This window comes from Emys orbicularis, chromosome 7, assembly GCF_028017835.1.
Source record: "Emys orbicularis isolate rEmyOrb1 chromosome 7, rEmyOrb1.hap1, whole genome shotgun sequence".
Lineage (NCBI taxonomy): Eukaryota > Metazoa > Chordata > Testudines > Emydidae > Emys > Emys orbicularis.
In genome coordinates, this window is record NC_088689.1 from 53599573 (window position 1) to 53614908 (window position 15336).

A 15336-nucleotide genomic window follows, 5' to 3' on the forward strand; every position below is an offset into this window, starting at 1 on the left:
TGCTTGTTTATAGTTATAATTCAGGTTTAAAACATATATTACTGCTTTGCTAATATCTGCTGTTAGATTTTCAAGCGAACTGCCACCATGACTATGAAATAGGGTACTGAGAAGAAGAGAGTGCTGAGGAGAGTAAACTTTTACAGCGACAAATGGATAACTTTACTGCTTTAAAACAAAAATAGTAAAACAAAAATAGAACAAATAAGGAATAAGGGTTGAAATCCATGATTTTTTGTTTAACTGCCCTCAGTCCCAGTAACAGGTCTTCTTTGGCACTTGAGAACGATCACAAGTAGTTTGCCTTTTTATTCATATAGAACAAAATTTACAAAGTCATTCATACATTTTTTTTGTTTTTGTTTTTTGTTTTTGTTTTGTTTTTTACTGACTTCGAAAATTGGGAATATTCAAAATACACTTTTACCCCACTTCATTCTTCATTATTTACAGATATGTACACGAAAAATGTAAAAGTTTTTGTTTTTGTTTCAGATTGTATTAAAAAGCTCTGCTGGTTGTTTTTTTGTTTGTTTTCATTATATGGATGTTCCATGGGAAGGCTCCATGGCTTCTGGAATGACTCCCCCGGGCACAGACTGAAATGACATCGGGATAGGTGTTTTCACGGGGCTCTGACGAAACAGTCCTCCATTTGGCGATCTGTGTTTACACTGTATAGAGGGCATGGTGGCTGAGCTGCTAAGGGGCAATGGCAGGTTACTACCAGAGGCAGTTGTGAGTGTCCTGCTGGCACCATGACTTGTCTGTTCTGGTAAAAAGGTGGTGACAGAAAGTTGTGTGTTCTGGTATTCGCGTACTGGCTCCAGGGTCTGACTTGGCTGCATGCCACCAATCTCCAAGGCTGAGATTTCAATCGACGCTGGAGAGATTTGCTTGTGGGCTATGTCTTCATCAATTAAACTGTTCATACGTCTGTGGACCTGCTCCAGATTTACTTCTTTATCCTATTGAGGTAAAAACAATGGAATCAGTCCAAACAAAAATCTGTCTCTCTCCCCACACTATGTGGTGGAAGCCATTGTCACTTAATTTGATTTGCTTAGGCAAAAGCTCCAGGTACCCATAACAACTCAATCTTAAAAACACATACCAAAAAAACGTCAACTCAGTGACAATCCACAACTGAACCCCTTAAACCACTCCCTCTTTGAGGCAAAACCCGAGCTCTGGTTCCACCCGTACACAGTGGAATGTCACACCAACACCTTCCTCGAGCTACAATCTGGTCTGCCAGAACCTCAGTTTTTATTCTGGAGCAAAGAATGAGCTTCTAGCTGTTATGGTTATGAAGAAATCCCACCTCCCAAATGTGAACTGAGTGTAATCGATTCAGAGATGTCAGAAAGCCTGGAACAATAATGCTGGCTGGGAGGTGTGAACTGCCCTATTCATCACAGTGAGATGAACTCAGATGCTCATTGATGACAACCTAAATATCAACATTGTTAAATATTTCATTTCTCATATCAGAAAAGAAAGGAAGATCGCAAAACTGTGCAACATACTGAGCAATGGCTCATTTGGGGAAGCAGTGGGGAGATACAATCACATACTTTTTCACCAGTCAGGAAGGAGCCCAGCCCAAGAAGTCTACTGGGCATATTCAAGCCCCACCAATGGTGAGCCATGCTCAGGAGGTTCATGTGATCTACTTGGAACAGCATCTCATTCATTTTGTTGACTCAGGTGGAGGTTATTTAGTAGGAGAAGCTTGGAAGCGCACACTCACCTTTTTTATTTCCCTCAATTTTAGTCCTGAACAAAATAGATAACAGACCCAATATGACCCAAAGGTTGACAAATATGGCTTTTGTCAGAACAAAGGAAGGACTTAGTTCCAGAGTTGAGGCCTTCCACTGAGATTGCTTTTCCCTAAACTCCCTTAAGGGACTGTCAGCTCAAGCATCGCAGCAGATTGTAGCTGCCAGGATAAAAGCACAAGGGGAGAGCTGGTCTTTAAAACACAAACCAGTGAGGGACTAAAATGGGCTGCTTACTGCATCACTACTGTATTTCCCATATGTAGAATGGAAAACAACATAAACTGCATGGCGAAAGCAAGCACCGGGGTGGTGGTTTTATAGAGGACAATGTATATGTAATGTAAGTGGTATTTCATAAAGCAGACCTAAAGTATGTAATATTTTCAAAGTACAGAATTTGATTATTTGATCTCATTGAAATGGTGGCCCAGAAACAAAGCATCTGTTAGCCCACAAGCTCTGGATGATAGAAGATCCCTCTTGTCTCCTAATGACTTCCATTCATTTTTGATCATGACCACATTTCTGGCATGCCAAACTCTCATAGCTACTCCTAGAAAAGTGACAATGAAGCCTGACACACCACAAAATCATCATCAGAGTATTCAGGAAATTTTTTTTTTCTGCCAAATCATTTATATATGTCATCCATTCCCAAATGAAGATAAATCAATAGAAAATTAGAAAAGAAACTTTAAAGACAAAAATAGAATGTACCCTACTTACATTTAATAAGAGGTTTTCTGCACTTTCAGTAGTGTAGAAGCCCTTTTAATGACTTCCACACTTGAATTATCATTCTTTTCATTCATGAAGGTAGACAATACATTAGCTCTAACCTATTATGTGTTCTCTATCACACAGTAGCTGGGTACCCAAAAGATTTCTAATACAAAGTCTCAAAGGAAGCACTGTAATGCACCACTGGTTTGTCAATTTAGAAAAACCTTGAAAAAATGGACTTGGCAGGGGGGAGAGGGGAGATACAGTCATTGGACTGACTGTTTATATTGTAGCAGCCACTAGGAAGCAAATGCTGTACTTAAGATGGCTACGTTGTTTTCATTAGAACCTAAACATCCTACTTGGGTCTACCAGTGAAGGTCACTTGCAAGCTTTATCTAATTCAACATATGATGAGCTACCTGCCTAGCTATGGTAATTACAGAGAGCTTATTACACCAGTTCTTCATGAGTTGCCCTGGACTCCTATTCACTTGAGGGTGTACTTGTAAGGGGCTGCTGATTTGGGTCTAAAGAGCAGAGGGCTTGGTTATTTGAGAGACCACTGTTGTTGCTCTAATCAGCTGCAAAATTCGAGTGGAAAGAATGCTGGAATTTTTCCCCCTGAATAGGTGTTCAGATTCAAAGATGAATCAATTTTAATTTTTCTGTGTTCCTGATCTGTTCATGTTCTCTTGATTTCTGCTAGTGATCTTATTCCTGTAAAACTAATGTTAAGCAAAAATATACACCAACATTGATTAGTGGTATTTTTATTGTAATATTCATAATTCATTCTGTGCTGCTTTGTTACCTGAGTCAGGAACAGAAATAATGTGACTGGGATAACTAACCAGTGGGGTGAAAATGGTAAAGTTCTAATTAGGGCTGTCAATTAATCACAGTTAACTCATGCAATTAACAAAAAAAATAATTGCGATTAAAAAAATTAATCATGATTAATCGAAGTATTAATCGCACTGTTTAACAATAGAATACCAATTGAAATGTATTAAACATTTTGGATGTTTTTCTACATTTTCAATTATATTCATTTCAATTACAACACAGAATACAGAGTGTACACTGCTCACTTTATATTATTTTTGATCACAAATATTTGCACTGTAATGATAAACAAAAGAAATAGTATTTTTCAGTTTACCTCATACAAGTACTGTAGTGCAATCTCTATTGTGAAAATGCAACTTACAAATGTAGATTTTTTTTGTTACATAACTGCAGTCAAAAACAAAACAATGTAAAACTTTAGAGCCTACAAATCCACTCAGTCCTACTTCTTGTTCAGACAATCGCTAAAACAAACAAGTTTGTTTACATTTATGGGAGATAATGCTGCCCATTTCTTATTTACAATGTCACCAGAAAGTCAGAACAAGGCATTCGCATGGGACTTTTGTAGCCGGCATTCCAAGGTATTTACATGCGAGATATGCTAAACATTCATATGCTCCTTCATGCTTTGGCCACCATTCCAGAGGTCGTGCTTCCATGTCGATGATGCTCATTAAAAAAAATAATGTGTTAATTAAATTTGTGACTGAACTCCTTCGAAGAGAATTGTATGTCTCCGGCTCTGTTTTACCTGCATTCTGCCATATATTTCATGTCATAATAGTCTCGGATGATAACTCAGCATGTTATTCACTTTAAGAACACTTTCACTGCAGTTTTGACAAAACACAAAGAAGGTACCAATGTGAGATTTCTAAAGATAGCTACAGCACTCGTCCCAAGGTTTAAGAATCTGAAGTGCCTTCCAAAATCTAAGAAGGATGCAGTGTGGAGCATGCTTTCAGAAGTCTTAAAAGAGCAGCACTCCGATGCAGAAATTACAGAACCCGAACCACTAAAAAAGAAAATCAGCCTTCTGCTGGTAGCATCTGACTTGGATTATGAAAATGAACATACGTTGGCCTGCACTGTTTTGAACTGTTGTCGAGCAAAGCCTGTCATCAGCATGGACACGCGTCCTCTGGAATGGTGGATGAAGCATGAGGGACATATGAATCTTAAGTGCATCTGGCATGTAAATACCTTGCAATGCCAGCTGCAACAATGCCAGTTCTCACTTTCAGGTGACATTGTGAACAAGAAGCAGGGAGCATTATCTTCCACAAATTTAAACAAACTTGTTTGTCTGAGCGATTGGCTGAACAAGAAGTAGGATTGAGTGGACTTGTAGGCTCTAAAGTTTGACAATGTTTTATTTTTGAGTGCAGTTATTTTTTGTACATAAATCTAAATCTGTAAATTCAATTTTCATGGTAAAGAGATTGCGCTACAGTACTTGTATTAGATGAATTGAAAAATACTATTTCTTTTGTTTTTTACAGTGCAAATATTTGTAATCAAAAATAAATATAAAGTGAGCACTGTACACGTTGTATACTGTGTTGTATCTGAAATCTATATATTTGAAAATGTAGAAAACATCCAAAAATATTTAAAATGGTATTCTATTATTAACAGTGAGATTAATCGCGATTAATTTTTTTAATCACGATTAATTTTTTTAATCGCTTGACAGTCCTAATTCTAATACTTGCAACAAACAGTTTATGAGCTATTTGAAGAGCAAAAACAAAATTGTGACTAATTTAGAATTATGAATAAATTCAAAACTTCTGTGATCTTGTCACAAACAGAAAAAGAGGTGAACTTCAGCACATTAATTATTCCTTGTGATATATTTAGCTTAGCTCTTTTAAGATATAAACATCAAAAGGCTACAGATGGGGCATTCTCAGTAGAGGAGACTTAATTCAGACATTTTAAGGCCAAGGAACTATTGTGATAATCTAGTCTGGAAATCATGTCTCCAACTGGTCTAAGAGTACGAGATTGGTTTCCTTTTTGACATAGTGTATAACACATCTCCTTTTGCAGGCTCTTTTCCGAAAGTGTGCATAGATGAGTCCTTGCATTTTGCAACTAATTTGTTTTTAATTTTGTAGATGTTCACATTGATTTCAAGGAGGGAGGATCAGATACAATGTCATTTTTATATAGGTGCCCAGATCATTGTATAAGTATAAATGAACACCCTTCTTTTCTGCCGTTTCATTCACTCAAAACTCTGAAAAATTCTATGTTAGATGTTAAATCCTGGACTTATTGAAATCAATGGGAGTTTTGCCATTGGCTTCACTGGGCCAGAATTTCACCCTATGTTTCCATTCTAAAGTAAAAATGTTTTGTGTGGAAAGTTTAATGAAAACTGGTTCTGCCCCTTTAAATAAATAAATTAAATTAATGGAGATATCCTACCTCCTAGAACTGGAAGGGACCTTGGAAGGTCATCAAGTCCAGCCCCCTACCTTCAGTAGCAGGACCAAATATTGATTTTGCCCCAGACCCCTAAGTGGCCCCCTCAAGGATTGAACTCACAACTCTGGGTTTAACAGACCAATGCTCAAACCACTGAGCTATCCCCCCCATTTGGGTGATGAGGGTGAGAAATGACACCTTTTTTTTTTTTTTTTTTTTTTTAAAGTTCTGCTCACCTTCTTTTTCCCTGCAGAGAAATAACTGAAAAACTGCTGAATAATCAAGCTTCAAAATTGGCACGTGAAAAGTTATCAGTGAGGATGGGTGATTTGCCAATTTTTAAAAAAACTTTAAGATAAAGTTACGAGCATTTAAGGCCATGAGCCTGAGCTGGCACAGTAGACAATTTCTGTAAGTTATAACTAAGTTATGCATTGGAGGACAGGCAGACAGACTGGGCATATATGTGCAGCTGGGGCCAGATTCTTCAAACAATCCCTATTCAGTGATGCACTTTAAAATCAATGTTAAGCAAGTACCTACGTGCTTTACTAAATAGGGATGGATTTAAGCATGCGCTTAAGTGCTTTGCTAATTTGGGGTTATAGAGAAGTGTGCTTTTTAAACTGCCCAGGACTCCAGCCAGCTCCTGCAGAGCTCTTAAGCCCTCCAGCAAAGCATCTCTATTTCTATACAACTCCTCAGCTTCCAAGTACAGCAGTCCAACTCCTGTGGAATCCGAAGTTCCTCCAAATCACAGCCCTGCTAAAAGCCCCAGCAAGACAGTGCTGCTTTCGTGAAGAAACAAAGATCCCCAAAACTGCAGCCCCAATGAGGTTTAAGGAAATTACAGGCTCCACTAATGAAGTCAACAGAACTTGTAAACTATAAGCTTAATTAGGACTAATTGCTGTCCCTTTTTTCTTTAAAGATTACCTAGGAAATTAAATAGAGAAAATGAGTTAATGAAATAGTAATCTTATAATTCAAACAGTGAAAGCCAGGGAATGCAAAAGTTAAGATTCCAGGTGCTTTAATCCAGCCATTTTCCTTTTCTGTAATTCTTGTCAAATATGAGGCTTTATGTATCACACTTTATATCTTTCTAGGTTTACCATAAAAGGTACAGGCCATATGGTGGGTTAACATTGCCATTGGATCCTTAACTTTTGCATCTCTTGATGCTTTGTGCTTTTAATTGTGCAATTCTAAAGTAGTGTAGCAAAAGTCGAAAAGAGTCTTTGGGCCTATTTAACTCTATATTTGTACAGCACCTCACAAAATGGTGACACAACCGGATTGGCCTCCAGGCAGTATTGTAGTAAGGAAGATAATTAATAATAGTTAATAACTGCTGCTCAATAACTTTATTGAACTAATTATCTGAACTGAGGCTGTGCAGAAGAATTAATGGTATGGCTCATTGCAGGAGACACAGTGCCTGAATGGACAGTGTAAGCAGCTCACCTCCTGTCTGTGGCTTGCTATAATGATATCATTACAAAGGAACTTTTAATAGGTTTGGGGCAGGATAAAGAAGCATAGGAGTCAGCAGTTGTGCTGGGAAGAACAAAGGACAGAGAAGCAGTTTGACTGGAGATTTTGAACACAGAGCTGTGTTTCACACTGGGACTTGAAGTTTGGTTACTAGTCTGGAAGCTTTGTTTCTGTTCTTCCCACATATTTCTGACTATCTCCACTCATTTCGCTCCCAAAGGTGAATAAACCGCTCCAGACTTGACTGTTTCGAGGCTGGGACAGTGACATTTTTGCAGTTAATATGTATACGGTATATTCATTCATATTGTATATATTTATGTAATATCTATACTGATGTATATTTCTATCAATGTATGTATTCCATAGCTATATGTGTATTTTTTATTTATAGTTGTATCCATACACACACTATCAAATAAAATGTGTGTGCTCTCACACTTTTGTATTAGATGCCATTAATGTCAATGTCAAACATTAATGTCATTTTCTTTTACTCTCTCAATACGTTTTCTTTCATTATTTTTATTACTATTATAATTACATTCCTTGCGGGTTATCTGAAGAGAATGATCAGTGAAATGGAGCAAAACACATATGTATATAGAGGATGAATATAATTGCATGTCTTCCTCCTGATTGAGAAAAACAACTAACCACCCATTTCTGCTGGGTAAGCAAATGATCTCATTCATAGATTCATAGAAGATTAGGGTTGGAAGAGACTCAGGAGGTCATCTAGGCCAACCCCCTGCTCAAAGCAGGACCAACCCTAACTAAATACCAATTTGAATTTCATTCTTTCCCTCGGCAAATTGAGCTAGAAGAGGGAAAGGGAAAGGCAGGTTTCTGAAATATTGTAAGAACTTGATCATGAAAAATGGGTCCTGTGACTGTGGCTATTGGTACCCTGACTGACAAAGTACACAGCTATGACCCCTCTACAGAGAATTGAAGGCTGCCTCAGGAAATTCTTTCAAAGAACTAACCCTCTATGAGAACAATTACAATTAACTAAGACTCTCTACCCTGGATAACTTGGGTATCATTTTTATTTTTGAGAGAGATTGTGATCATTAACCACCATGTAATATGCAAGTTTTAAGGAGTAATCAATATTCTTTATGTAGGTGTGCAGAGATAAACAGTTTTTTTGTTTTGTTTTTTCAGGTGTGTTTTTTTTTAAATGAGTATTTGGAGAGAGTTTGGAAAAACATGGGAATTACCTTGGATACTTTTTGCTAATTGACATTAGCAGTCATTAGCAATGCCTCATTGACTTTCAGAGAAGAGTTGTTGGGTGAAGGATGTCTAGAAGGTTATCCAAGACCTCCTGAACACAGCTAATAAAATGTCTAAGTTCTTAGCAGCATGGCTGAAGGCCGGAAATTCCTTGAGGGAGGGCTTTTAGGTGAGAATCTTTTCTTAAGGAAACTAACACCTATTCTTTATTCTACCCATTCTCCTCAGATCTTATCACTGAGTTCAGTGGAATCCCCTTGACCAGGGAAAGTCACTACAGATTGGTGAAGCTGTTTTGGACAAGTCAAAAGCAGATGAACCCAAGAAAGATGAAGGGTCAGGTGATGGATTGCATAACTAACACTATGATAAAGAATGCGTACACCAAACGTATGCTAACAGAACCACACTGGACTGAAGGGTGGAGAGGAAAGTCCCTGAGTATCAAAAAATAAAAGTTTAGAAAAACAGCATGCACATACCTTGAGGGACTATGATGGATGTATTGACATCTCTAGGTCACATGCAGACATCTCTGCCTCAAGTATTAAAGTGATGTTAATGCAGTTCTTAATATGCCTGAGGTATGCATAAAAACTGCTTACGGTCTGTTTACGTAAAAATTTTTTAGGCCTGGTCTACACTAAAAAGTTAGGTTGACACAGTTACATCACTCAGGGGTGTGAAAAACCCATACCCCCTGAGCAATGTAGTTAAGTCCATTTAACCCCTGGTGTAGACAGCACTATATCAATGGAAGAATTCTTCTGTTGACCTAGCTCCTGCTTCCCAGGGAGGTGGATTACCTCCGCCAATGGGAGAACTGCAGCTGTGCTACTGTAGCATTTCAAGTGTAGACAGGCTCTCAATCATCATTCATGGACCAATTTGTGTGTGTGTGTGTGTATATATATATGAAATGTATGGAAGAATGACACTTGAAATGTATGGAAGAATGACACTTGAGTTTTGACCAAAATGAATATAATAAAAATATGAAACTTGCATTGTGTAAAAGAAATATAAGAAAAAACAAACAAGGATGATTCTGTGGTCATGGCAGTGAACTCAGACTCATGACTTCTGGGTTAAATCCCCATTTCTGTCACATATTTCCTGTGGGACCTTGACCAAATCATATGCCAATCTCTCTGTTCCTTAGCTGTAAAGCAGGATTGATAATATCCCTTAGCTCACAAGGTCATGCTGAAACTAAAGGTATTAATGGTTGAGTCACACTCAAAGTGATGGGACCCACATAAATATCCAGATAAGTGGAAAATGAACTCTGAGAAACTTTTAAGCCCTGCTGGACAGTCTGTTTAAAAAATACAAAAAACTTAAGACGCAGATTTGCATGCTCTGGTATCCATAGGCTATACTACTGGTTCAGCACCAATTAGCCCACATTGAAATCGATATCCCCAACCAACTACAAAATTCCAGGTATTCTTTTTATCAGACATGAACTTTTCAAGCATGTGGTTGCTGAGAAATGAATGGAGGACAACCCATGTGTATAAAGTATGACAAATAGGAGAGTCATTTTGAAATCCTGAATTTACTACATTCACTATTACTTTTGGCTTCATGTAATGCATTTGCAAAGCCATAATTCTATTTCATTCCATCAGACTCTGAGAGAGGTAAAAAAGTAGCTAATAATTGGCCTGCTCAATGAAAGAAACAGGAATGATATATTTAATTCGGTATATTTTTTTGGGGGGGGAACCCTGATGTGTTATGTTATATGAGGCTAATACAAATAATAATTTAAATATAAATTAGTTTTCACTCTTATTATTCTAGGGTTTCATTAGTCAGAAATATGTGATATGCAGACAGATGTGGAAACTGACATAGTGATGTATGTTTGCTGTCTTAATTTACCACAGGCAAGTGACCTAGTCAAATAGCACTTAATGTTACATAAAATTTGCTGACTGTGTTTTGCATATATTCCGCTGGATAATGATTTTAATACTATTGTATCTTATTAAATATGACTAGAGTTGCACCTCAAGTCTGCCTTTATAAATAGACCAAGTTCTGCAATCAAACTTGTTGTGAGGATCCGCAGGTCCTGAACCTGCCCCCCCCCGGCCACTGCTGAAGCCACCCCCCCCCCCAGTGTCTCTACCAGTGACTGGAGCATTGGGAGCCCTAAGGCCTTACATTCCACTAAAGGTAACACCCATAGGGACCTGACTGGAGGGGCTCCTCCAGAGTTCCTGATTGGGCCAGGTGCACTATTCAAGTTACAAAGACACAGAAAGTTGTCTGTGCAACAAGGTGGATCCTGGCTTGAGGCTACTTCAGACCTCGCTGTGTTTGCTACCTCACTCGTGGTCTCATCTCAGGTTTCGAACTTGGACCCCGTCCTCTTCCTGGCTCCTGCCCTCAGCCTTATTCCAGTCCCTGGATCTTGCTGCCCTGTTTTTGACTGCTCTGGCTCTGACCCTAGAGTACAGCTCTTTGGCTTCTGACTCAGCACTGACCCTCGGCTCCTGTTTCCTATCTGATCCTGGCTTCAACTTTTGGCTCTGACACCTGGCTCCTGATTCAGACCTGCCTATTGGCCTCTGGTTCCTGAACTCAGAGGTGATCACCAAGCCAGACCACCCACATCCCAGTTGCTGGTACCAGTCTTCCACAATCTTCTGTTCATATAAGCAGAAACAATACTATGTATTTTAAAATAGTAATTAACTAAACAAAAAGACCTCAGTAAGACTGACATTGTTTGAGGTCAACTGGACTCTTATCCAATAGAAAGGAAAAAGAAATTAGATGAGTTGGCAATGTAAAATTATTTTCAACAAATGTGTCAACATCTCCACAGAACACAAAAACTTCAGCAGAAGCTATTTGGTAGAGACGACCTGATTCATTAGGAATAGGTTTGCTTAATTAAATAGCAGAAACAGTACATCTTACTTCACATAAAAGAGAAATTGATATTACTCTTCACTTCTAACTGAAAGAAAATAGGAAAAAATAATGAGCAAAAAGATGCTGACAGGAGGTAGTCAGTGCAATAGGCTTCTTTCAACTACATTTCCAGTGCTGACTCACACTCCTGCACCAAATTAATACAAATAATTTCTAAAGAGAAATAAAGTGTAAAAACAACCCCAAAACAAATGACCAATAAGGTGGAATTGACATAATGTCTACGCTACAAAAGTAAGTAATTTCATTACCTTACTTTGTGCAATCCATATCCCTCCCTTCCCCTTCCCACCTTGTCTGCTGCCATCTAGCCCTATGTCATGAGGGCCTGGGCCTGAAGATTATTCACACAGTGTTTGTAGGATCAGTCCCATAGACTGTAAGTACCAAACCAGATCTTCAACTGGTATAAATCAATGTAACGCCAATAAGCCAATGAAGTTCTGCCAGTGGAAACCCTGACGATCCAGCTCCATTATTTATATTTGTTGCTATATCAACATACATCCATATTGTATGGTGCTGTGTTAATAAACATGCAGAACATACAGTACATGTGGGAAGTACATCACAAACTAGGTGATTGCTGGTGAACATGCTAATGCTCTATTGCCATTTGCAGAGGTTCAACACCACACCTCATTATCTAACTGCAGTAACTGTAGCATATTTGATGGTCTTTATTGCTAACGGTAGAGTCAAACCCAAGAAGATGGAAGGAAGAAAGCCTCATAGCACTCATTTGTTACTGCTATTGAGGGCCATTAAGCCTCATGCTGAGGCATCCAGGCTTCTGAGTCCTTATCAAACCTAATAAAAAAGAATGATTGGGCACATGACACATGTCCACAGGCTTCAAGAGGTTAAAATAAACAGCACAAAAGGAAGGTGCATAGAAGCATTTTCCAGCACAAGCAACAGGAAAATGCAGCATCAAATGGATAGTGTTTTATGAGCATGCCAATGTCTTTGGAAATGGACTATTTGGGAGAGAGGGAGTTGCATGTTGAGAAAATAGCTACTATGTGAACATTATGTATACAATAGCTGTAGGCATTTGCAGCAATAGGAAGGTTAGGATCAAGGGGGCTTTCAGGAGGTGAAGATGAGAAAGTTAGCAAGGGCTAAACTGTGCAGGCACTTTCAACAATAAATCAAATATTGGTATGTGGTTTTTTTTAATAAAATCTCACCATAGTTCTGAGGCCCAGCCTCACCTCATTGGCCATCTCCAGATAGGAAAGGGAAAGAAGAACAGGGAGAAAAAATGGATCAAAATAGTGAGGCTAATAGTGTACTTAATATTTTACTCTTTTTAACAAACATTTTCTGCCATATGTCTAACATTGGTGTTTGTTTTAGCGACAGTATATCATATTCTAGCAAAGATAGTCCCATTGCAGCCAGGGTCACATGCTACAATAAAGCCTATTTTTCATGAGGCAATACATAGACCATCTAAAACTGCAGTGTGATTAGATAGGTTGATAGGCTCTCTGTAACCCCGTCATCATTCTGATATTGAAAAAGTTTAAATTCACTAAGGGCCTGATCCAGAACACATTGAAATCAATTGGAGTCTTTCCATGGTCTTCAGGGGACCTTGGGTCATGTCCTAAACCATTGGATGTTGACATACAAAGGGCTTGATTCTGCATTCTGTTAGGGCTGTACCTGCACATCCTGACTTGCACCAGTGAAGGAGCTGGCATAGCAGAGCCGTGCTCGGTCATACCCCTTACCCTCCCCATTCTGTCCAGGCCCCACAGCTGAAACACCCCCTTTTGCCCATTATGCCAGGAGTGTTGGAGGCAGCTGGCAGAAGTCACAGAGGAGTCTCTTCCACCAGCTTTATGCCCATGGAGAGTTTCCCTGCACAGGGGGAATACTCCACTAGCCATCTCAGGGTGCTTGTAAGTCACTTTGATCTTATGCAGTGCAAATCAATCTCGAACTGGGCAATCTAGCCTAATGTCCATTGTGGTCTCCAATAAAAGCTAGATTTTCCAAAGTGATCAGCACGCACCATCTGAAAACAGCTCTGCTCCCATTTAGGCACCAACAGAAATAGCAGATTTTCAAAAAAGCTTAACACATTGAAAGTTGCAATTGGAGCTGCTGGGTGCTGAGCATTTCTCAAAAGCTGGCCCTTATTTTAGTGCCTAAATGGGGGCTGAGCTCTTTCGGAAACCTGGCCGCAATTGCAGGTGCTGAACTTGTGAAAATCAGGCCCTATTTGTCAACATTTACCAACAATTATGACATGTTAATATTTGAGATTCCTCAGTATTTCTCTATGTTTAGAATAGGGGAAAATAACTTATCTCAGATACTGGAAAGTAAGTTAAAATCTATATAATATTATAGTTTTATATAATTCTAAATATAATTATACACATGCATAATATAATTATTCTTACTAGTGGTGATGCTTGTGAAATGTAATGGTCACTATAATAATAGAACTAGGAAATAATTTTGTTTTTTGGTGGGAGTGAGCTATAGCTGTAAATATGTTTTCAAAAACAACCTTTCAGGCCTGATTACTTTCTAAGTGGCTCTTAGTAATCTGCTCTCAATAGCTTTTAAAATACCCAAGCTATTTAAGCTAAAAATGTGTTACCATTGCACGCTATAACATTTTTTTTGCCTCAAAGTAATTATGCCCCGTTCCAGCAATACACTTCAGCACATGCATAACTTTCAGTACATGATTAATCCAGGCTGACTTCAAAGAACCTAAGGCTTGATCTTCCATCATTAAAGCTAATGGGAGTCGTTCCATGGATTTGAATGGAAGCAGAATCAAGACTCTACTCAGGTAATTAAAATTAAATATGTTCTTAAATGATTTGTTGGATCAAGGCCTCAGGCTTTACAAACCACAATAGGTTGAAAAACAAATGTGGGGAAACACTGTTACATTTCATTTTTTAAATTCTGATTCAAATATGTGTTTTAATTATTACTGAACATTCACTGTCAAAACAATCAACTTGCAAATACCACTGTGAGCTGAGATAAAACATACCAAAAAAAAAAAAAAAAAGGCTTTGAACGCACAGTGTCAGGAACCTAACTAGCTACAACCCCAAGTTCAGCAAGATACTTAAGCACATGCCAAATTTTAATCACATGATTAACCCCACTGACTTCAATGGGAACACACTGTAATTAAAGTTAAGCACATACTCAAGTTGCTTGCTGAACTGGGACTTTAAATGGTGTTGTTTCTAACAGCGTGCATCGCACTCCAAGGGGACTTGTTTTATGCTCACTTTTGTTCAGGGATATTTTTTTTCCTAAGAAACATGCTGCTAAATCATGTTCTAGTCTAGACTACCCCTCTAGGACTCTTATAGCAGGATTTCCTAATGTGGTTCTCAGACAAGAAACTGCTGCCCCCAAAGGACAGGAAAACCTTTGTGGTACTGAGCTAGCAACAAACATATTTAAATATCATAGTAGCTGGCGCAGTTCTGGTCCCAGTGTCAGCAAGCTAAAGAATGACATGTCATCCTCAATTCACTTAGGGCCTAATCCAAAGACCATTGTGGTCAGTGCTGAGATTCCCATTGACTTCAATGGGCTTTTGATCAGCCCATTTGTTATGACTATGTATTGCAGAATATCTGGTTCTGCTCAGAAAAGAGGTGAGTTTTCAGACTATTTATATTGCAGTTGTTCAAATAACCAGTAAGGAGTGAATTAAGGCTGTTTAACTCATAATTTCTCAACTTTTATCAGTATCTGTACAAGGGAGAGTACAGATATTTTCTCTCTTCTTTTTTTCTGTACCTCTTCCCCTAAGCTTTGTGTTTTGTCATATAACAGCATGAAATCT

General features: G+C 38.5%; 1 protein-coding gene across 1 annotated transcript in view; it reads right to left on the minus strand.

Annotated features, from left to right (window-relative positions):
* Positions 1-539: 539 nt before the first annotated feature.
* Positions 540-15336, minus strand: part of GRID1 (glutamate ionotropic receptor delta type subunit 1) — an 827754-nt gene continuing 812957 nt past the window's right edge. The window contains exon 16 of the mRNA XM_065407849.1: positions 540-968. Coding sequence (XP_065263921.1) covers positions 540-968 — 429 coding nt within the window. The remainder of the gene's footprint in view (positions 969-15336) is intronic.